This window comes from Crinia signifera, chromosome 4, assembly GCF_055691185.1.
Source record: "Crinia signifera chromosome 4, ASM5569118v1, whole genome shotgun sequence".
In the NCBI taxonomy this organism is placed as follows: Eukaryota; Metazoa; Chordata; class Amphibia; order Anura; family Myobatrachidae; genus Crinia; species Crinia signifera.
In genome coordinates, this window is record NC_139220.1 from 271,244,980 (window position 1) to 271,268,783 (window position 23,804).

At 43.7% G+C, this 23,804-nt stretch overlaps 1 protein-coding gene across 1 annotated transcript in view; it reads right to left on the reverse strand.

The window, feature by feature from the left end:
- Positions 1 to 1,540: 1,540 nt before the first annotated feature.
- CDS2 (CDP-diacylglycerol synthase 2) overlaps positions 1,541 to 23,804 on the reverse strand; it is a 60,421-nt gene continuing 38,157 nt past the window's right edge. The window contains exons 6-13 of the mRNA XM_083184561.1: positions 21,926 to 21,984; positions 20,521 to 20,603; positions 19,180 to 19,267; positions 18,145 to 18,213; positions 15,874 to 16,026; positions 11,778 to 11,897; positions 11,025 to 11,128; positions 1,541 to 9,624 (exon numbers count right to left, since the gene is read on the reverse strand). Coding sequence (XP_083040687.1) covers positions 9,495 to 9,624; positions 11,025 to 11,128; positions 11,778 to 11,897; positions 15,874 to 16,026; positions 18,145 to 18,213; positions 19,180 to 19,267; positions 20,521 to 20,603; positions 21,926 to 21,984 — 806 coding nt within the window. The 3' untranslated portion in view covers positions 1,541 to 9,494. The remainder of the gene's footprint in view (positions 9,625 to 11,024; positions 11,129 to 11,777; positions 11,898 to 15,873; positions 16,027 to 18,144; positions 18,214 to 19,179; positions 19,268 to 20,520; positions 20,604 to 21,925; positions 21,985 to 23,804) is intronic.

A 23,804-nucleotide genomic window follows, 5' to 3' on the forward strand; every position in this document is an offset into this window, starting at 1 on the left:
TATATAAATTTAAATAAAACATTTTATGTTAAAATAGATTATATTTCCTATATAAAGGTAAATATTACAGGTCATTATGATGAATGAAAATGTTTCCTTGGTAATTTTCACACCTATTTTGACAAATTCACTTGGAACTCAAAGGGTTAAGACCTGCTCATTTGTTTTGACCAGAGATGGACTTTGAAACATGAATTATCAGACAACTGGATGGTACTAACAAAACAGGGCAGGAGCACTAAGCTTCAAAAGTGATAAAATGGAGAGCGATAAACAACCAACCAATCAGCTCCTGCCTGACATTTTTCAAACACAGCCTGTGACATGGAAGTTAGGAGCTGATTGGCTGGCTGTTTATCACTCTCCATTTTATCACTTTTGAATCTTATTGCATCTGGCCCATAGATTCTAATTCCATGATTAATCCAACGTTTCAGGACCTTTATTGCATGTCCTTTACTCAGGGAAACACAGATATGGTCCTGAAACATGGTATTAATAAATTTGTATCTGTATATATTTGTGCTGTGCGTGCCTACCAGCTGTCTGACTTATTTGTTGTCATCCGCCATGCTGATGGGGAGAGAGCACCAGGACAAGTAACAAATGTATATTTGGGAATTGGTGAAAAAAAGCCTTTATGTGGTATACACCATTTGGGTCCTAGACCCATCTTCAGGACACATGTGGAGCCTCTGCTCTTTCTAGAAGCGAGCACCTGGGCCAGGTAACCATTAGCCCACAGACTAGAGGAGTGCCGGGCCATAATCGCGATTGATGGCATGAGATTTTTAGGATTAACTGTGATTAATCGCATTGTAAGGCACATAAGTGCCGCTTACCTACAATCTTGTTGCCAAGGGTTCCATGCTCGTTGCCAAGGTGGTTTCATGCTCGTTGAAAGGAGGGATTACATGCTTGTTGCCAATAAGGATTACATGTTCTTTCCATAATAGGTTCCATGCTCATTGCCAGGGGTTCTATGCTCATTGCCAGGGGGGAATACATGCTTGCTGCCATATGGGATTAAATGCTCATTGCCAGGGGGGAATACCTCCTTGCTGCCATAGGGGATTAAATGTTCATTGCCAGGGGGGCATACATGCTTGCTGCCATAGGGAGTTACATGTTCATTGCCCAGGGGGAGATCAATCTTAATTGTGGGGGCAGCAGGGGGACCGGCACTGTGAAGGTGCAGAGTCTCTGACAGCATTAGAGACCCAGCACCCCTCCAAAGATGGCCAATGCAGCAGAGGACACAGACAATAGAGGTACAGGAGTACTTCTAGCGTGTTTTCTCTGTGGCAGCAGCCATTTTTGGAGATGCGCAGGGTCTCTAATGCTGTGAAAAACTATGCGACAATGCTCCCCCCCGCCTCCCACATTAAGGCTGATCATTTTTTTTATCTGCGTTCAAGTGCTAGTGCAGGTTTTCATGGACCATATGCTGATATCTACATACTGTCTGTGCAGTAATTTGTGCTACAATAACTCACATTACAGATCCAAGATCTATCAAATGAAACAACGGCTACAAATATACTTTTTATTGGACATGTTTTATTATTATTTGTTTTCAGTTGCATAATATAAATAGGACATACAATATATTCACATGGGAACATTCAATTCAAAGAACCAAATACCTTGTATTGCAAATAACTGGGGAAGCTACACACAGAGAGAGGCCGGGGCTGCTAGGGAGCACAAGCACATTGGGAACTAGAATACACCTCTAAATGTATCACGTCCTACAGACCATGCCCTCTTCAGCACATCGCCTCTGGTCGCCTCGGCCCCTTCCATAGAGCTTATTACCCAGATTCTGCAATTCTGGCACAGTGCGTCAAAAAAATTTACCAAAGTAATCTCCCCTGTAGCGATCTACAACAAGCTGCAGATTACTAATAACACAGGGTAAATGTCATTCTGGTTTTGCCTTTTAAATAATTGCCAATTTAAAAATACGGCCATTCTCAATAAAACTCCCGAACCCGATTTCATTTACCCCCAAAAATCTAAAGACGCGCACACAAAACAATGTACTAGCTCAATCCCATTGCTACTGGAGATCACCAGATTCCAGGCCAAATGTATTTTCATATAATGCAAAGGTCTGGATTGTTCATAATAGGTATCATGTATTACGGTTGACCTAGGTGATTGGTCACTTCCATCTTGTCTAGTCAGATTCAGGATTATATAATGTCAGGACAACTAGATTGGGAATGTCTAATACAGGCATGTCCAACGTTGGCCCTCCAGATGTTTTGAAACTACACATCCCAGCATGCTTTGCAATAGTTTTAGCATTCTCTAATAGCAAAACTGTGGCAAAGCATGCTGGGATGTGTAGTTTCACAACATCTGGAGGGCCAATGTTGGACATGCCTGGTCTAATACATTTTTGTTGGTGTAACATAATAAACATTATAATCAATTGGAGTAACCAGATCTATATCACCCAATGGTTCCTAATATTCACATCTCTGGTAGCTATGTTTATCAAAAACCTTTGTAAAATAAAATTCATAAGACCCTCGCAATCAAATTAAATACCAACATTCAAACAGAAGGTGCCGCACAGCTGTGCAGGGCACCTGACCACTTTGGTTAGTAGTAGTTACACAGCATTAAGCTACAGGTATCTGCTGGGGACAGGGTGACATGTTGTTGTCCCACAGCAATTAGAACACAGCAAAGCAGCAATTAGCTATTCAAATATACAAATAGGTCTGTGCTCTTGGCCCCATCTGAAGCCTTCATTAGTGGCGAGGTAAGTATCACTATTAAACATGCTCCTGCAACATTTACATAGACAGATCAAGCTGTGCACCCTGCAGGCACTGGGTGGTACTGCGTGCACAATTCTGTTTCATAATTGGGCATCTGTAACCTGCACATAGTAGGCATGACAAAATTCCTGCCTCCATTGTGATTGTGGTGCACTTAAATACATGTTCAGTGATATACGGGGACTAATCTGGTAATTTGTGACGATACCCATTTAACATGAAGTAGACAGCAGGGTAAATGTCATTGGGTGCGAGAAGCTGGAGGTACGGACTTTGTCTGAGAATAGCCAATGGTGAAAGTGGCAATTATTTACAAGGCAAAACTAACATTGTTTACCTTGTAAATGATTGTGGCTCTTAAAAAAATAAATAAAAAAGGCCATTCTCGGACAAACACCTGCACCCTATAACATTTACTCCATTGCCTCACATCCTATGACTTACTGAAGCTACCTACACAGGTCAGTCTCTGGTCAATGGCCAATCTGTAGCTCTCCAGTTGTTTTAAAACTGCACGTCCAAGCATGCCCTGTACAAGTTTTAGCATACCATAAAAGCAAAATGATGGTATGGTATGCTGGGGCTGGTAGTTTCACAACAGCTGGAGAGCCACTGGTTGGCCAGGCTTGGTCTACACAGACAACAAATCACAGGCTTCACTTGTCTGCTTTGACAGAAACTACAGTCTGATCATTAGAGGGAGCTTTAGTAAGTGAGAGGATGTGAGAAACGGTCTGCAGCTCCACTGCGGTTCCATGACAGAGGAAAGACCCAGTACAGCACGTACTTACACCTAGCTGCACTTCTGGTGGTGAACTTGCCAGCAGTGGGAATACTTAATTTTATCCGTAGCAAGGACCACATTTTAAAGTCATACTTCCCCTTTAAGAGGGGGGGGGGGGGGGGGCGCAGCCACCTCCTATACAAAAAAACCTCCTTATAAAGCAGGGATGGTGAACCTTCGGCCCTCCAGCTGTTGTTGAACTGCACATCCCAGGATGCCCTGCTCCAGTTTTGCTATTTGGCCATGCTAAAACTGTTGCTGGGCTTTCTGGGATATGTAGTTCAACAGATGGAGGGCCGAAGGTTCCCCATGCCTGTTATAAAGCATATTTACAATATTCAGAAAGTAACATCTGCTTTTATAAAAAGGTGAGCAGTCAGATAAGGTGATACCATTCCACATGAGGTGCAGAGTAATGTGGCTTTTTTTTTATATTTATAAATCATCTTATATACTTTGTGCACAAAATAAAAGTACAAAAAACATTTTGCAAAACACATGAAAGGAACATTCTTACTATTTGTAGCACAATAACGGTTCTTGATCAATAAATGGCCCGGATAAAGAACCCTCACAGGTCAGGCTTATGGCAAACATCGATTAAAAAAAAAAGCAGAAATGAAGCAGGTGAAACAAAATCCCTGATAAGCCATGGCTTGTGCCAGCTTATTGGGGCTAATAGTCCAGCCTCCGGTGAAGAAATTATCCGTGATCAATGATCGCACATTATTGGATACCACTCTTTGGAGTGTAGTCAAGTGGAAGCTGTGAGCATTATGGAATATACTGGTACTTTATAAATAAATGTCAAATTCAAGATGGACGTACAGCAGGGTTACCTACCCTCCCGGAATGGCCGGGAGAATCCCGAAAATCGGGTCTTCCTCCCAGCCCCCCGGAAAGGTGGGCAACCCTCCCGGATTCTGGGGGACCCCCACGCCACCCCCCGATTGCAGCGTCTTACCCCTGACCTGATTTAAAAATGCAGCAATCTGCGCCGTTTCTGCGGGTCTCTCAGAGGAGGGGGCGGGGCTAAAATGTACACAATCGTGTCATTTTAGCCCCGCCCCCTCCACAGAGATCCGTGACTTGGGGTATTACATCCTGGGGCGGGACTTAATGATGTCATGCCCAAGCCCCGCCCCCAGAACTGCAGCTGGAAGTCTCCTCTCCGGGCTTCTCCCGGGGAGGAGGCTGATAAAGTCGGCAACCCTGACGTACAGTAGTGTCTCACTAGCCAACGCAGGCCTACTCAAACACCATGAGCCAAAACGATAACCATATCAAGACCTCCCTACAGCCTAATCCACTACCATGAACATTTTGCAGTCAATTTATTTAAAATAGGGGATAGAAAACACTTTGGAGAGATTTATCAAACCTTGTAGAGAGAAAGAACCAACAAATCAGCTCCTGGCATTTTTCAAACACAGCCTGAAACATGACAGTAAGGCCAGGCTCACATCAGACGATATATTGGATATATTGCTCAGATGAAGATCGGAATGCTGGATCATCTATACTGGTCAGTGTGTACACGCGATTACGCAGTCCTGTATGTCGTCTGTGGGGTTTGTCCCATCTGATGTGATGCACAATGGTAATACTGGTATATAGAGCAAAAATTGCTATTGACCATTTTTGGACGCCTGACTTTGACCACAACACATTTTCTGATCTCATTCACTTTTCGCAGCATTGTTCCAGTTCCAACTAATCCCACAAAGATATTAGTACTGTGCAGTGATAAATGATATCAACCACCTGCACTCTTGGCACTCAGTCAATAATTATTTATATATAGAGTGACCTTCAATGTGTTCCTATAGACGCACAAGGAAATGTAACCCAATGGTCTACACGCACTGCCTGGTTTACTATAACCTATATTTTTTGGCAGCGATCCAGAGGCAGGCGTTTACAAAGGTGGTAACAAGTCATGGACAAGTCAAGTCTGCACGAGGACAACTGTGATCATGCCTTTACAGTGTGAGAGGGGAGACGATCTCTAAACCCCTTGGTTAAAAACCGGACCTTAAAGACATTACACGGCTGCCATGAACAGTCATTTGTGGACCAATATTCCTCTACAAAATAAGCTACCTGTGCGCAGACACTTTGCAAACTGACCCGATTCACAGTCAGGGAACATAAGAAGTCAAAAGACAGCATATTCACACCTAGCACACTTACAGTACACGTGCATACAGAAATATACCTACGGTGTACATTCCAACTCCCCCCCCAGCGGCTCTACAGTCTAGCCTCGTACAACCGTATACTTCAACCAGGGATACTGGGGCAGACGTACTGAGCATTGCAGTGATAAAGTACCAATCAGCTCCCCACTGTAATTTTTCAACCATTGGAGCAGATGTATTAAGCTCGGAGAAGATATAAATGATGACGCGCCAATCGGCTCCTAATTGTCATTTTTTCAAACCCGGGGGCAGACATATTAAGCCAGGTGAAGAGATAAAGTGGAGAAAGGGTAGAGATCAAGTCAAGGAGATAACGCACCAGCCAATCAACTGTGTTTGAAAAATGTCAGTAAGACAGTTGATTGGCATGTGCGCTTTGCTTGCTCTTGAACGTCAACCTTTTCCTGTGTCGACCATTGACATATCGGCCTTTTGTCAGTGTCCACCTTACAACTGAAACCATCTAGGAAACATCACCAAAATCTGGATAAATGCCATGTAATCACCATAGCCACCTGGACAACCACCACTACAGTCCAGGATACAATCACCCCTGCAGTCAGCACAGAAGAAAAAGTTTAAAAAGGTACTTTCAGATGTGCCCTACACAGATGCAGCAGATGGGGCATCTCTTGTATAGAGATACATAGACCAGAATTAAGGATGTCCAAATTCACAGAAACACTGAGAAATAATAAACAATGTTAAATGTAGACCTCAGAGTCACAGCAACTATGTAAATAGCATGTCTATTCCTCTAGCCAATGACCTAGGCAATATTTACTCCCCTCCAGGGATAAATGTAAGCAAGCAAGTATAAAATTCTGATCCCAGCCTCTATTTGCACACTACTCCTGCTATGCATGTCCTCACCTAGGTGCGCCAGGAGAGGTGAGGAACTATCACAGCACATTAGGCGATATGTTTACGGTCAACTTTATGAGTGTGAAACCACACATAAAACCTTGGCAGTGCCAGCTAGAGTGAAGAATAATTGGCAAGCACTGGTTTGGTCTAGAACAACGTCGCAAGGTCCAATAAACACTGTTCCTGTTACTGACACAGGTGATGTGTATCCATGAGCAGGAAAAGGCCATGCACAAAAGAACAAAACTGGTGACCGTACAAGGACAGCCAACTGGGGTGAAAAATAATAATAATGCATTGAATGGGAACACAGCAAAACAAATGCACTTCATGACTGTTGGCCTAAACATGAACGCTCAACAAAAAACATTATGTAAACTTATACACACGTAACAAAAATACCAAATATACATAAATATTAATTGCAATAGAATCCAATAAACCTATCACAAAGAATCGATCATTAAATGTAAAATAAAACATTAAAATGTAGTAAAATTAAATGTATGGTTTTTATAGTAGTTCCAAAGCGGGACACAATAACTGAAGAAACAGCTATCAAAAAGATCTACAGATACCTGTCATTAAGCTGCAAATCAACCACAAGTCTCTATCAGATAAATACATCAAATTCCCTCTAGCTCTGCATTCTTTGTGTATGCACTGGAATTGGGATCTAACGCTTTCACAAACACTGGTCGTGGGCACAAACATGAAACAACGGTTATTTAAGGACAGACCATGAGGATTAAATGCTGCATTGTCTTTAGAACTGATGCAAAGCGCTCTGAAATATGCTGCTGCTACATAAGCGTTAATAAATATGGAAAATGCACAAAGAAACTCTCTAAACCACTAGATGGCGCTGTAAGTGAAAGCATTCTGAAGGAGGCTGCACACCCCCTCAGAGCAAACTGGTATGTGGTCACTGAGTAGACAATGTCTAGGTCGACAGTCACTAGGTCAACATTAACAAAATGTCGACACAAGCTTATGGATCGACATGAGTTTTTCACATTTTTTTCCCCCCAAAAGGTTTTTTTTTTCATGCTTTACTATCCAAGTGGGCATAGAGTGGGAATATAATAGTGTGCCGAGGGTAGCAAGCATCCAAGGAGATGTGGTACACTTAAAAATGGTGTCCATGTCGACATATGTTGATATAGAACAAACTTGAAAAACTCATGTTGACCATGAGCTTTTGTTGACCTTTCTTCAATATTGACCATTTGAAGGCATCGACCTAGTCACTGTCAACCATTAGAGGTTAACGAAATGACTGTCGACCTAGACATTGTCTATCATTTATACCATAACCGAGCAAATGAACGGCTTGCATAAACTGCACTTGTTATGTGCACATAGATATTTCAGGAGGCAGCCATTTTGGGTGTAATACCAGTGTCTATATGGATGCAGCCTGTGCCACCTCACAGTTTCCTCAGAGAAATGACTAAACCCAAAAATGGCTGCCAACACTGTTGGCAGGAAACAGACGCATCCTTAAGTCTGCTATAATATACAGCATCACATACATTCAACAATGAATGGGCGAAAGCTCACTTTAGCGGAATAGGCCCAAAGCATATTTTACATTTTCCCCTTAAAAATTGTGCTACATATAGAAAACCCTGTCACAATGAAACATGTTTAAGGAACTAGTCAGCTAAGTGTCTAAAAGGAAAACCTAAATAGGGAAGGATGCCGAATAAGTGACCAACCCTGTGTAGCGAAAGTTCCTGCATATGAGCAGAATCAGTGTACGGGGCACATTGTAGTGACCTGGTGTATGCTCACTTGCACAGGCGTGGAGACCACCGCAACCTTCAATCTGCAGATGGCTGCCGCAACATTATACCCCTTGCTGCCTAAATGACCAGTCCTTCATAACAAGCTATAAAACAATAATGATAATAATTTAAACACGATGTAACACTTACAGTATATAAAATTCTAAAATGTATATATAAATATAAATGCTAAAATGTGAACAGGTATATTTATATCTTGTGTCAGTGCTGGGAGAATAAAAGCTCAGGAAGGCTGCTAAAACACAATGCAAACATGCCTTGAGAGCCTCTAGAAATACAGAGAGGACATTGATGTAAGTGGAGTAAAGAAAGACTAAAACAAAGCCAAGTAGTGGTTCTCAAACTCGGACCTCCACACAGGTCATGTTTTCCAGGTAACCCAGCAGGAGCACTGTGCATCACCAACTGTCACATTTTAAAAATCCACATGTGATCTAGAAAACATGAACTGTGTGGGGTCCTGAGAACCTGTGATCGAATGGCCTTCCAAACTGCAAAATAATTTTAATTCTTAATAATTATTACTATTATTTAACAATTGTATATGGTAGGGCTCAGCTGCTTGATGCATTGGATACACACATGGCTTAAAAGGAACAGCAGCTGTAAAGAGCACAATGTATTTATCAGGACCTTCGTGCACAATACAATTCTTACTATGGAATTTGGAAACAGACTTTGCTTTAAACCACTTTAAGGAATGTCCCCCAATAAGTAGTCCCTGTGTGAGGTCAGTATGCAGAATCTTCTACAGGTTACACCTACGTGAGTAGAATCGGGTAGGAAACAGGACGTACATGTAAACAGAAGCTTTTAAGAAAAATAAAACCTGAAAAAAAAAAAAAAAAAGAACAGGAAAAAGGGAGCATTGCACAAATGTTTACAGAAAAAAACACAAAAACAGGAAATGACTTCTGGACCTTCTCCAGAAACAAAGGGGTTAACGAGTCCTCTCTGCGAAAGGCTGTAACAGCATTGTACAGTGAACCCACATGCGCCAGGTTGAGGAATTGCCAAGACCAGATGCACAGCGGAGTTACACTTCCTGGCCGTTTCCCAGCATTCCCCTTTCCGTTAGGTGCAATTTCAATGTATTGAAGATGTGAATTTGTTGGTCAGGACGCAAAGTTAGAAATTGCTGAATTAGTTTACTAGGATTGGGGCCCCTAGAAAAAAAAAAAAAAAAAAGGGGTAATGAGTCCAATTATCTTTAATGACTAAATAAAATACTCTGGGGTAAATGTATGAAGCTTGGAGAAGTGGTATCGTTCCCCATAAAGAACATTGGGGTAGATTTATTATAGACTTCCTGCTTCTGCGTAATTAACAAGTCGATGCAGGAGGGGAGACCGACGAGATGTACTAACATCTTGTCTGCCGAAGCGGGGGGAGCATAAACTCCCACCTCTGGCGATGCCCCCTCCTGCTGACAGTGCATCAGTTCACATTGACGCGCTGTCTCCTTTCCCCCGGCCGGCTGGACTGGGCATGCGCGGGATCTCGCTACTCCAGCGAGATCTCCAGCGCAGCTCAGAGCCAACAGCAGGGACAGTGCAGTCCCTGCTGTGGGGATAGGACATCGCCACCTGCAGCTGTCGGAGTGGATAGCTGCTGACCGTTCTTACATTAGGTAGGAGCCAGGCGCTCTATTTAAAATATGGCAGCTGCGCTAAGCTATCTCCCCCGTAGCGCCACCGATATAGTACCCACATCACGGGTGTCATAGATCAGGGGAAGCGCTATCCCCTTCCATAACGCATGGGGATAGCGCATATTCTCCTGATTGACCGTTCATAAAATCTACCCCATTATGTACAAGGTGGTAATGCTCCAGCCAATCAGCTCCCAGCTGTCAATTTACATATTATAGCCGATTGGCTGATGCATGATCACCTTGCACATAACGTTCTTCATGGGAATAGAGATCACTTCTCCAAGCTTCATACATTTACCCCTCAATTACAGTTTAATATAACAGATAAATGTGTGTACACTGGTCACAAGGTGTGCTTACAATGCACATCTGTAGTTGCATGGCTAATCTAAGTCATTATGCTCATTGCATAATGAGCAGGGCTGCGCACGGCAATGGGAAAAGAAATATGGGTGCAGCTGGAGGACAGGAATGTATTGTCGTACACTTTCATTAAGGTGTTCTATATTAACCCTTTAAGTACCAAGTGAATTTGACAAAAGCATTCCAGATCCAATATCCCACCTCTATATTAGAAAATATAGAAGGAGCAGTATACGAGGACTGTTCATTCAGTCTGTATTCTATTATAAGAGAGAAGTGGACAAGCTCAGACCACTGAATATTAGCATAGTCTCAGTGGCAGGACTGAATACACGGATTCTAGCACGACCGGACAGCAGCTGGTCCTATTCTAGCAGACAGACTATTCTGTATGCACAGGGAGAGGTCCAGTATAAAGAACCAGCGCAAACATTATAATATGTGTGGTGGTGGGGAGAACAGTAATGTATTGGAAGATACATATTCCTCCTATTACACTAAGAGGCTCTATTTAGCAAAGGATCACACGAGGATCCAACCATTGCTCACCTGATGAAGCTGGCAATGTACACATTCACAAACGTGGCCATCAAGTACTGGCAGTCAAATCTGTCCATGATGCCTCCATGGCCTGGGATAGTATTGGCAAAATCCTGAAGAATGGGAATAAACATAAGGAATTGAGGCAACACACAATAACATGAGCAAATGTTTACATAGCCCTATGTTTATAGACAGGTTAAAAGGAGAGCTATAATCATTTAATGCCTTTTATCTAAAGAGCAACGCTGTATGAAGTCTAATCTGTCCTTCATCTGAGGCCACCATGCTAAAATATCATTGGAGGAATTGAAGAGGAGGGATACCATTGGCTGTTTCTGGAAAGGAAATGATCACTGGATTAGACCGCCTTTAAAAACAGAAAAAGGTTTTTCGATACAATGAAAGAGCCCATTGCACCCTGCACAGAATCTTTCCATACTCTGGAAATAAATATGGTAAACTACTGTCTGGGATGAATAACTAAAGAACCGAATGAACAATTGGTGCATATAGTAAGGCTGCCCCTCCATCAGTCTCTGGGCCAGATGCACTAAGCGTCAAAAGTGATAAAATGGAAAGTGATAAACAACCAACCAATCAGCTCCTGTCTGACATTTCTCAAACACAGACTGTGACATGGCCGGCAGGAGCTGATTGGCTGGCTGTTTATCACTCTCCATTTTATCACTTTTGAAGCTTAGTGCATCTGGCCCTCTGCAATCACAAAGCACAGACATATGTTACACTTAGAATAATTACTTTGATCTTGAAGGCTCTCTTGAATCCGCTGGCAAAGAATCCTCCAAATGGCCCAATCAGTGAAGCAAACGTGGATAGAGCGATGCTGTGTATTTGGAAGGGGTACATCCAGATTGTTTTCTGCACAGGAAGTTGAAAATAATATGGCACGTGGTTAGTACATATGACCATTAATCGACTTGCTTGCCAATAGTGATGTGGTAATAAGGCTCCCACCTTGGTTAAGGATCCCTATTCTAAATAATACCAGAGCAATATAGGTGATGGTGAGAGCAAGAAAGGTTAGAGATAGAGGTCCATGATATGTACCTAGTAATTGGTTTAAATATCAGAAAGCTCCAGCAATGTAATCATGACCAATTCACACTGCTGTGGCCGAACTCTTCTCAGTGAAAACAAAACAATCTCTGAGAAAGAGAACACCAGGGCAGACAATGACAGTTTTAGATCCGTCTCCCTCCCAATAAATACCCTGAGCACTGGCCTTCTCATTTCATCTTTCCGGCACACAGCCGTGCACAGGGTAAAAACCCATCTGCACTAATATTCACTGCAGCCACATGACCAGTGGTGGGAACCCGCCACTACTACAGACTGAAGGACAAGATAGCCATACATTGGGAGATAGAAGGCAGATTAGGGTTCACGCCATTAAATTAAGGTAAGTGGACCTTGGTTCTAAAACTCTACACAATTAACTAGCTAATCAACAGGGGAAAGTGTGTGTGTGTGTGGTTGTGTTGGAGATAAGTTGGTTTATTAGTATTATTTTTTATTTTTTTTCTCTTTATGGTTTAATTATTCATATTGAAGATGTACATGTTGTGAGAGGTGCGGTCTCTTTTTTCATTCAGCGTCATTTGATGATATTTATCTACAAACTGCAGTATTGTTGTATATCATTCTGTTCTCTCTATGAAGTTACTCAAAATATTGTTTGTTTTGACAAAAAAAAAAAAAACTAGTTTATCAAATAGAATATGTAAAGTATAGTGATACTGAAATCGGCTTAAAAATAATATGAAGGTACCGGATGAAAAGTGAAAATCTTACTAGTGTATGGCTATCTATACACATACAACACCTATTTTACTCTATTTTCCCTAATGTCCTACACACTGGGATTGTTTCATTTATAAATGACTACACAAACAACATTGTTTTATTGGAGTCCTAGGCTTTGAATTAAATGTTAGATTAAGCCATGGTTGCCTACCTGACCCTCTCCTTCAAGGACAAAATGCTCTGCTCCTGAACTTCCCTGGTAATGTATGATTGCCATCACCTGTTATGAAAATCCTTTCTTATCAATTACCTTGCTCCCCACAGGTGATGGCAATCATACATTACCAGGGAAGTCCAGGAACAGAGCATTTTCTCCCTGAAGGAGAGGGTCAGGTAGGCAACCATGAATTAAGCATCAATGTGTGAAAGAGTATAAAACAAAAAACTTAAATCCAGACAGGTTCCTGTTAAGTGATACGGTACTTGTTTCCTAGCACGGCCACAAATCTTGGCCATCGGGGGTAATTTTAGTGGCCTGCGACGCGACCGACGCGATGCCCCCGATTTTTCCATTGAAATGCATTGAAAACAGTGAAAAATCGGGTCGGTCGCGTCGTGTGCGCCTAAAAATGCTTAAATGGTCCACCCGCGATGGCCGCGATTTCCCCATAGGGAACAATGTTAAATGCCTCAATTTACCCGCGATGACCACGATTTCCCATAGGAAACAATGTTAAATGGGTCAATTTACCCAAATCATCATAGGGAAGAATGGTAAATGGGCCAAAAAGCCCCAAAAAAAACCCTGACCAGTGAAATGTCCCCCCAAAAGTAGTTCACGCCACCCCGCGATGAACGTGAACCCGAAGCGTGGCGAGCGCAACGAGTCCGCGAGGGGCGGCGGTACGCGTCCTCCGACCTTTTCATACCCCCACTATCCACTAGGGCGTGGAGTTGAGAATAGAATAGTGTGGCGAGCGCAGCGAGCCACCGAGCCCGAAGCGTGGCGAGCGCAGCGAGCCCCGCGAGGGGACGCGGATACCTTCATAGGTAAACGCGTCCCTTCGCGGGCTTCACAGGTATCCGCGTCCGCTCGCCACGCTTCGGGCTCGGTGGCTCGCTGCGCTCGCCACACTATTCTATTCTCAACTCCACGCCCTAGTGGATAGTAGGGGTATGAAAAGGTCGGAGGACGCGTACCGCCGCCCCTCGCGGGCTCGCTGCGCTCGCCACGCTTCGGGTTCACGTTGATCACGTGGTGGCGTAAACTACTTTTGGGGGGACATTTCAATGTTCAGGGGTGTTTTTGGCCCATTTACCATTGTTCCTATGATAATTTGGGTAAATTGAGCCATTTCACATTGTTTCCTATGGGAAATCGTGGTCATCGCGGGTAAATTGAGGCATTTAACATTGTTCTCTATGGGGAAATCGCGGGCATCGCGTCTGGCCCATCGCACCCGATTTTTTTGCGCATGCGATGTCCGCGATGGCCCCGATTTTACCCCCGATGACCGCGATTATGATCGTTGTGGCCGTGCTAGGAAACAAGTACCAGTGATACTAATTTTTCCCATGCATTCTTCAGTATAGCCACTAGATGTAGCTGTTGAAAAGTACTCTGTATTATTTCCTGCACAGTAACCATGTGTCAAAATACAAATGATAAAAAACGGTTTAATATTGAAGATTACTTTTTGCCAACTTCCCCTAATTGTAGCACTTATTATAAGCTATTCGAAGCAGGACTCTCACATGTGGATCAAAAAAGCTACAGGAAAAAAACTTTTCCTTTAAGCTTATAGGATGGGAGGGGTGTACTCAGGGCCGGCGCCACCACTAGGCAGCTCTAGGCATTTGCCTAGGGCGCCAGCTAATGGAGGGCGGTAGTTGGGAGCCGGGACCCCGCTGGATGGAGGTGAGTAGCGGTCACTCCTCTCCCCCCCTGCTCCCAGCGACACTGTGGCATCACCCCCACCTGTCCGCCCGCCATCCCTATCCCCACCCCCCCATGGCATCTTACAGCGGTGAATCACACCGGGCGGCAATCCTACTCAAGCCTCCTCTACCACCCCCTATGTAGCGACCGCATCCGTCCGTGGGGGGGGGGGTTTGATGCGGCTGCGGCATGGAGCGGGTGAGCGGCCAGCGCTGGGGCAGGTGAGCGCTTCTGTAATTATGTTTCTGACCAAATAACCAAGAATGGGGCAGATGTATTAAGCCTGGTGATTGATTCGCTCCCCTGCGTGTTCACGTAGGGGAGCGATGTTTTGCCACTGCACATGCGCATAGTCTGTTATGCACATGTGCAGCCACTGTGTGAGAGCGACCACGGCGAATAGATTATTTGCTGGTGCTCGCACATATCAGTGTGGACAGGGGGCGTGGGTTTGCGGGCCGGGGGATTCGTCTCATAGTAATTCCCTGATGACGCGGGTATGGGGGCGTGCATCTGACATCAGCGGGTGGCAGATGCCCGCCTGCTTCCCGTACAGGCACTCGCAGATGTAAGACTCCAAATAGGTGTCTTATTTGTGAGCACTAGAAAACCCATCCAATGGTACGCGTCCACCGAATTATGTTGTGCCCGCACGCAAGGCTGCGAATGGATGAGTATGCTAATCATCCATTCGCATGTCTGCGGTTAATAGCGCCACGCGAGGGGGGGGGCGGGCGGCTGTGCGTGCTGCAGGTGGCAACTGGTGGACTCGCAAGCCTGCAAAATTCACAGACTTGCAAGTCAACCAGAATAAGGGCCAAAGTCAAGATAAAGTGGAAGGTAACAATGCACCAGCCAATTAGCTGTGTTTGAAAAATGACAGCAAGGAGCTGATTGGCTGGTGCGTTATCACCTTCCACTTTATCTCTTCACAAGCTTAATACTTCTGCCCCAGTGTCTGGGATGTACTTCAGGTGGTCAATTCCTTACTTGGTGCTGAACAATAAAATGTAAATGAAACATAGCTAGAATTCCTTATTGATACAAGGAATCTGCATGAACCAGGCGTGTCTGCATTTATGTGTAACCCGTTCGTGTACATCTTTATAAAATATGTATTAAAGGAACAGGTCTTGCATTTGTGGTGCTTACCCAGCTGATGACAGACTGCAGCATAGCCGGGATAGGATATTCCTGGAGCTGGAAGAGTTCTGATGGCTCACAGTCCAGAGTAAATCTGTTACTATCGTTGTTAAACTCCACAGGACATACAAAGTGATTATACCCAGACATGACGTAGGATAGCTAGAGAGAGAGCAGAAAAACACATTAGCAGGCAGCAGAAAGGGAGACTAACACTGGGATACTGAAACCTCACTAAAGTCATACCAACACAGACAGTGGTGTAACTAAGTCCATACACAGGATTGCATGTATGAAGCAGTGATAAGGAAGGAGAAGTGATAAAGTGCCTGGTTTTTTATCACCGGCCAATCAGCTACTGACTGTCCCTTTTTAAACCCAGCCTGTAACTTAACAGTCAGGAGCTGATTGGCCGGTGATAAATAAGTACCAGGCACTTTATCACTTCTCCTCCCTGATCACTGCTTCATACATCTACCCCTAGAAGAGGTAGTAAAGGCTATTGCTCAGAAGGGCCCTTCTCAGCTATATCTTTAACCATCTTGTCTAGTGTGTACACGCAATATCGTTAACGATGGCCCTCACTCCCCCGCCATCGATCCCTCCCCGCCAGCACCAATATTGGTGGTGATCGCTTAATGTGTACAAGGCTAACTTACCAAAGTAAATTTGGCCCTAGACTACTAACCCAGCACTGACCCCTTGCTCATGCCAAAACAAACCGGTATTATATTTTTATATTCCTGTTATTTTATTTACAAAGTATTTAGAATGAAACTGGCTGGCCTGAGTGTTCGGGTGCGATATAAGAGAGAGGTAACTCTGGGCTGCTGCATACATAAAATTAACTGTGTGGTGTCCAGACTCTCCTCTCCAAGCTATGCCCATCTCCCTCCCTGTGCCCCCTAGTGGAGGAAGGAGAAATAAAGAATGTACAGATCTTCTGAAAAACCTCTCTGGTGTGTGTAACATCACGAGCATCCACAACTAACTGCACATACAATATAGACATTTTCTCTCTCACAGCAGCAATCAAATCATTGTTTACGCGCATCGCTGCAATGCTCACTTACTTTTTGTTTTAATATGCAGCATTTTGTAACCAAGGGAGACCTCACTAAGGCACAAAAGCCTTTAAAAGGTTTTTTGAATTTCAAGCACTTATGAGAACAAATGGAAGCGTGATCTAATCCTAACCGACAAGCCAGTTACCATGAGATCTATCTATATGGATGCAGGAAGCCTTCTGGCTAAAACACAGTCATCTCTCCCTTGGCTTCTGCTAGGGCTTTCCCCCCTCCTACAGTACTGTCATCTGCTAATTCCCGTAGGGGCAGGAAATAAACTCTGTCATGTGACAAAGAAACTGGAATGAACAATGTATTTGCTTTGCAGAAAGTAAGGACACATACAGCAGCGTACAGTGTTCATCTCTGAAGGACAACATCCCAGGCAGAGAGTTTGATATTATCATAGCCGCACCATACAAACAAAACTAATATTAACATATAAAATAAGTTATCAGGTGGCAGTAAACATCTAAGCATATAAGGAAAACATATATGAATGATTGATTATAACATAATCTATATAGATTGATGAAAGTTAGGGAACACTGAATGAAAAGTTTTAATAGAATATGAATATATGAAATATATAATAAAATGCAATATTTCTTAACAGCACTGCCCAGAAACAGTGCCTCTATGGGCGATATTCAATCCCATCTGAAATCTTTACCAAGAAAAAAAAAGTTTTCGTTTTTTTTTTGTACATTTTCACCCATACCATTTCACTTTTTTGTGATCTGAATCGGCATGAATGAAAAGTGCCTCAAACACGGTCCAAAACGGACACGAGTTTGACAAAACCTCGTGAATTTACATGGTTTTCGCCCATCAGCATGGGGATTGAATAGAGGGAGTCAAATTTGCCTTAAAAACAAGCGAAAAGTGCTGATTTTTCACCTGACGAACAAATTGTCTGCGTTGAGAGCACCTAACTGATTCCGAACCCTAACACTTGAACCCCAGTTCACGTTCCCTCAGGTGCAGTTTACAGAGCTGTAGAGAAGGAACCCAGCTACCTTACTAATTCCGCATAGAATACAAGATGAAATACAGGAACTTGGTAGAAGCTGGCACACAGACACTAATAAATATAAGCAGCTGTCACATTTGGACCGTTGAAAAAGCAGGCCTCTCTGTCAAGAGTGTCATTTTCTACTAAATAACAAAGATATAAAGAAGACAGAATGATCTGCCAGAGAACAGCACTTACCAGTATTCCAAACACGACCGTAGAGAAGAAACCTCCAATAAAGCCTTCCCACGTCTTCTTAGGCGACAGCTGGTGAGAGCACAGGGAAGAACCGGATCAGAACAGAGGAAGGGATTTCCAGCCAGAACACTTCATAAAATACAGCTACTAATCTATTTATCAGAGATGAGCAATCAATCATTCAATTGTCTAAATTCGCAGCCTTGTGAGTCAACCAGAATAAGGGCCTAAGAACCTAGTCCACACATGTCCTGCATTGTCGTCCACATAACCCCTAAGCCAGAGCATAACCAACATGTTGCGGCTGTGATGGGGACCATTCTACGCATTCTAGGTGTGCATGGCAAGATTTTCTGGCCTGGAAAGAGCGAAAATATGGGTCATTGTGCGTAACTTGAGGGCTGCTCATATGACTTGATGAGTTCACAGGAGATCCGATGCTGTAGCATTACATGTTTAAGTTTTGAGTGTCAATGTTGCTGTGAGAGATGTTCTAGAACTGCCAGGGCCGTAGTCGAGGGATATGAATCACTTTAGTTATTGCCGGCAAATGATCTGAAGTCAATAAAGTTTAGTTAAATATTGCGCCCGACAGTCGCTGTGAGCGAGGCTGCCATTTTTAGCAGATATTTTGCACATATCTCTCAGCAAAAGTTGACACTCAAAGGGTTAATGCCAAATAGGTGCTTACAAAATACATAATATTTGTGCTGTAACGCTCTTACTATACCTTTGCAGCAGTATCTGAAAAAGGTTTATTACAGTATTTGTTTTTTTTCATTGTATGTTCTTTACTGTATCTTTATAACTAGGCTTGCCCAAATATGCCTTTTATCCGGGGCATCTATGATTTACACAGGTTCTATGGTGGATTAAATACAGGTGACATTCAGGTTTTAGTTTAGCCAGCCACGGAACCTGTGTAAAACAAAAGTGTCCCGGATTAAAGGGATACTATTGCAAACCCAATCAGAACTACCATGCATGTGGACACAACTAAAGATGCTAGGCAATTAATCTGTTGGCTGCAATTACCTTGATGAGAGGAGTTCGGCCAAAGAAGAACCCAAACATGTACGCCATGATGTCATTGCAGATCACACAGGAGATGGGCACTATGAACCTGCAGGAGAGGGTAGACCATATAAAAAAAAAGTCTTAGGGCTTAAGAAATGTGCATAATGGTTTCTGCCCATGAGCCAGCCTTTCCTTTATTTATTGTGGCTTCTAATGTTTAGCGTTAACACAAAACAAACATAAAGAACACATTAATAAAAAAGATCAATATAACAGCAAACAAGTCTAACATCTCCCATTACTAAACACGTTGGATGCAAAACTGAAGAGATAGAGGAGACTTCTTATGCCGCTTAAGGTGCATACTCACTGGGCATTTTTGCCCAGCGTGTATGCAGACCGATGATGGGGAGTATCGATGGGCTGAAAAATCGATCAGTGCATACACACAGATTTTCGGCCGTCCAAGCAATTAATCCAAGGGTGGGTGACTTTCCATAGCAGGACACCATGGAAAGCCACCCACCCTGTCGTTCATCTACTGGTAATACCAACAGATGAGTATTGGTGGCTGGCGGTGATGAGGCAGCTAACAGCTCATCCATGGCCCGTACACACAAAGAAACTTAAACGACAAAACCGAGCTGCTTTCAACTCAAAATCACACCGTGTGTATGGGCCTTTACAGTATATTGCTTTATCTGCAAAATAATCTGGGAAATCCTGCTGCATGGACCATTTATCATCTTCCTATCAAGTGGCTCATGCAGCATCTGGTCCTCCACTGAAATGTAAGGTAAGGAAACCAATTTTCCACTGTCTGCTTATGCACAGTTTAGGATTCCCATTACATAGAATATTCACGATGTGTATCTTTAACTGTATCTATATAGCTAAATGCACCTCATCTCTGAGGTGAAGTATTGTCATTTTGACAATCTTTTAACTAGTAAGCACATAAAGACTTTGGAAATGTTGGGTCACAAAATTTGAACCATGTTTTTTCTTAAATAGGATTTCTAGTAGGACTGGGACTATAAACATCTTAAATTGAGAAAATCAAACACTAATTATTTATTTACAGTTTGTTATATAGCGCAGCATATTTTGTAGCACTTTATAATTGGAAACAACAGTTATAAAACAAACTGGGTAGTAACAGATCGATATAGAGGTAGGAGGGCCCTGCTCGCAAGTTTTCTAGCTAATCATGTACTAATGAAAAGTCATCCACAAAATGGCTGCCTCCACTGTGTGAGACGTGCGTGATACATTTCAAGCGAACACATGTAACGGGAATATGTTGGAGAACAGCAGATATTCAGAATATGTTGAACAGCACCATGAATCAGAACTTACCAGATCATGCCTTCAAACAGGTTGTGAATAATTAAGTGAGACTGTGTGACGACAATCAGGAGAGTGACATGAGTCCAACCAAACTAGGAAAAATAAACACACATAAAAAATTGCGTCTTTGTGGAGAAACACAGGACAAAACAACCTGTCACCAGAATTTTTGGGTACAAAACAGTGACATCTTTTCTGCTATAACCATATGCTGCTCTCTCTCATCTATACATTCCCAGCTACACTGTAAATTACCCAGAAAAATTTCATTTACTTCCAATTTAATATACTATAATTTATTTGTACAGTATTAAGGACCAGTCTCTAAAAAGGTGGACATGCACTGATCCGACTTCTCAGAGCAGTGTATTAGCATCCGATTCCCCTTGAACCACCCAGGTCCCAGGTGACATGCAATATATTGCATGTGGTCCTTCTGCATCTAATGTATGGCATGCAACCCTGTTTCTTGCTGAGGGAGGGGAGCCAATTTGGAGGTCATACGTGCAGCACGTATACTCTCCGACTCCGATGCACACGGCCCCATGCATTGAACCTGAATTCAACACAGGTCCGATTTAGCCACTTTTCCCCAATTCGTCAGTCGTAAATCGGTGAAAACCGGCCAAATCGGACCTTTATATGGGCAGTGCACCTTAAGATGTATGTAAATCTGATCCTAAAAACCAGAGTGGAAGCAGTGGTCTACCTGCTCTGGCATGGTGGGAAATTCGAATGAAATAGAAAACATTACACATGAGAGGTCTGGTTACCTTATTTATTGAACCACCACTGAATCATAAAATACAGATACAGTTATATGTAATTATACAAGTATTCTCTGAATCTGGATCTCGTTCAGTATGGATTGTACGTGCTCATATGCGATCCTTAGCAATGCCAATGCAGGACGAGGTGCATATCACTAAAACTGCGATGTGATTGCAGTTCGGGATGAACATTGCGACCATCTGTGACTGCATCCTAAGTCTGACCTTACACAGGCTTGCAGTCACAGGGGGCCATGTGAGACCGAGTAAAACTATGTTGCATACACAGTACTTGGCCTCACCATGACCTAGACCAGTGGTTCCCAACCTGGGGGTACTCTGCAGACTGATTGGGGGTACTTGAAAATAGTATTGGTAATGGAAGAGCAAGAAGTCTCCTGATGGCGGAAGAAGTCTCCCATTGCCGCGGAGATTAACCATGTCACTATACTTACGGTTTCATCTGAACTGTTAAGCGGTCAGTCCTGAATCAGGCCCTTTCTACCTGATCACTGATCTCCAACTGACCGTGCACAAATGCTGCAAGGGCTTAGCAGGAGCTTACTCTGTTAGTTATGCATTAGTATTTTTGAATGAATATATGTTAATATGCTGTACACAAGATGAAAGCCATTGGTACAAACCATATAGAACTGTAGCCGGTAATGCTTCTTCACCAGGCTCAGCACAAACATGCAGAAACCTAGACGCAAACATAAAGAAAGTGAAAACTGTAAACATTGTATACCTTCACATACAAAACCGTGCTGTCTTGGAAAATTAACAGACATTGGGGCAGATGTATTAAGCCTTAACAAGAGATAAATGCAAGGGTGATAAGGAGAGATAAATGTCCAGCCAATCAGCTCCTTACTGACTTTTTTCAAACACAGCCTGTAACATGGCAGTTAGCAGGTGATTGGCTGGACGTTTATCTCTTGTTAAGGCTTAATACATCTGCCCCATTGTGCCATTATACTGAATACACATATTACTTTAAAGCCCCCATACACCAGGCAATTTACCTGCAATTTGGGCTCTTTTCCTGTGATTGCAGCGATCAATGGAAGGAAAGAGCCTGTACTGCAGGTGAATGACAGCAGATGCGATGTGCGGCCCTGTGTGCATCGCACCGAAGCCTGCGAGTCCCACCGAAGCCTACACAAGCCATCTCTTGGATTGCTTATGAGGGTATGGGTCATCGAGTTGACCAAATTTAGATTGACATGCATTGGATCGACTGGCCTTAGGTCGACGCCTGAAATAGGTTGTCATGGGTAACGTCCACAGGTTCGGAAGGTCGATACAGGCATTAGGTCGACAATGGGCAGGTCGGCAATCAAGAGACCAAAATGAGTTTTTCTCTTTTTTGTTAGCCGAATGTGACACAGTTGACATGGACACTGTACATACTTCGGCCACACTAATCTATTCTCCCACCACGCCGTAGTGGATGGCAGGGCATCAAATACCGCCTGTCGGCACGTTGGCTCAAAAAAAAAATTGAAAAAAGTCAACCTTTTGACTGTCTACCTTTCCATTGTCGACCTAATGCTCGTGTCGACTTTCTGACTCTGTCGACCTGATTCAGGGGTCAATCTAAGGCCTGTCGACCTTTAAAGGCTTGGCTGGGATTGCATGTGATAAATTGCATGCAGAAATACTGCATGCAATCCTCCTGCCCAGGGCCTTACCGGGCGGCTCAGGGGGGATTGCGAGCGACTTCCCCAAGAGGAGAAATCACCGTAATGTATGAAGGCCTTATCAGATAGTTACCCTGTAGTGAGAGGGGTGACCTGAACACCACGTACAATATATGTACCATTATAGAACAGCACCTCACTTTGGCCCTTATTCTGGTTCGTGCGGTACGGCCCGCGTGCGGCCGTACCGCCGATGTTTTCCGTCTGCACATGCGCAGAGGTCAATCTGCGCATGTGCAGGCGAATTCGCCGCACATAACGTTAGTACGCCGCAAAGGGGGCGTATAGGGGCGTGAGGGGCTTCATGCCCTCATTTCCCTATGTATACGCCCCGCGTTTCATGGGCGTTCCCATGCAAACGCGGGGCGTACGCATGGTAATGAGGCCATGACGCAACTCATGGGGGCGGAAAGCTGACGTCGCCGGATGTCAGCTTTCAGCCCCCATACAAGCTACCACACGGACGATTGTCCGTGTGGTCTCAGCTTGCGGGAGCTGCCGCGGCGTGCGGACCTGCCTTCGATGGTCGACGACCATCGAATGCAGGGGGCAGCTCCCACCATGGTGGAGGCGTACGCCTCCACCATTTTCATGCGGATAGGCAGCCGTCCGTGTACGGACGGCCGTGCCGATCCGTCTTGTAGGCGGGGATTCGTCTGGTGCGGTCGGAGCCGCATATGCGGCTCGACCGCACCAACCAGAATAAGGGCCTTTGTGGGGATATGCAACGGTTTGTATGTGGTTAGAAAGCATTCCGTCATACTACACATGAAGATGTTGCATTGTTACAAAAAAAAAAAAAGTATAGCAATAGTACATA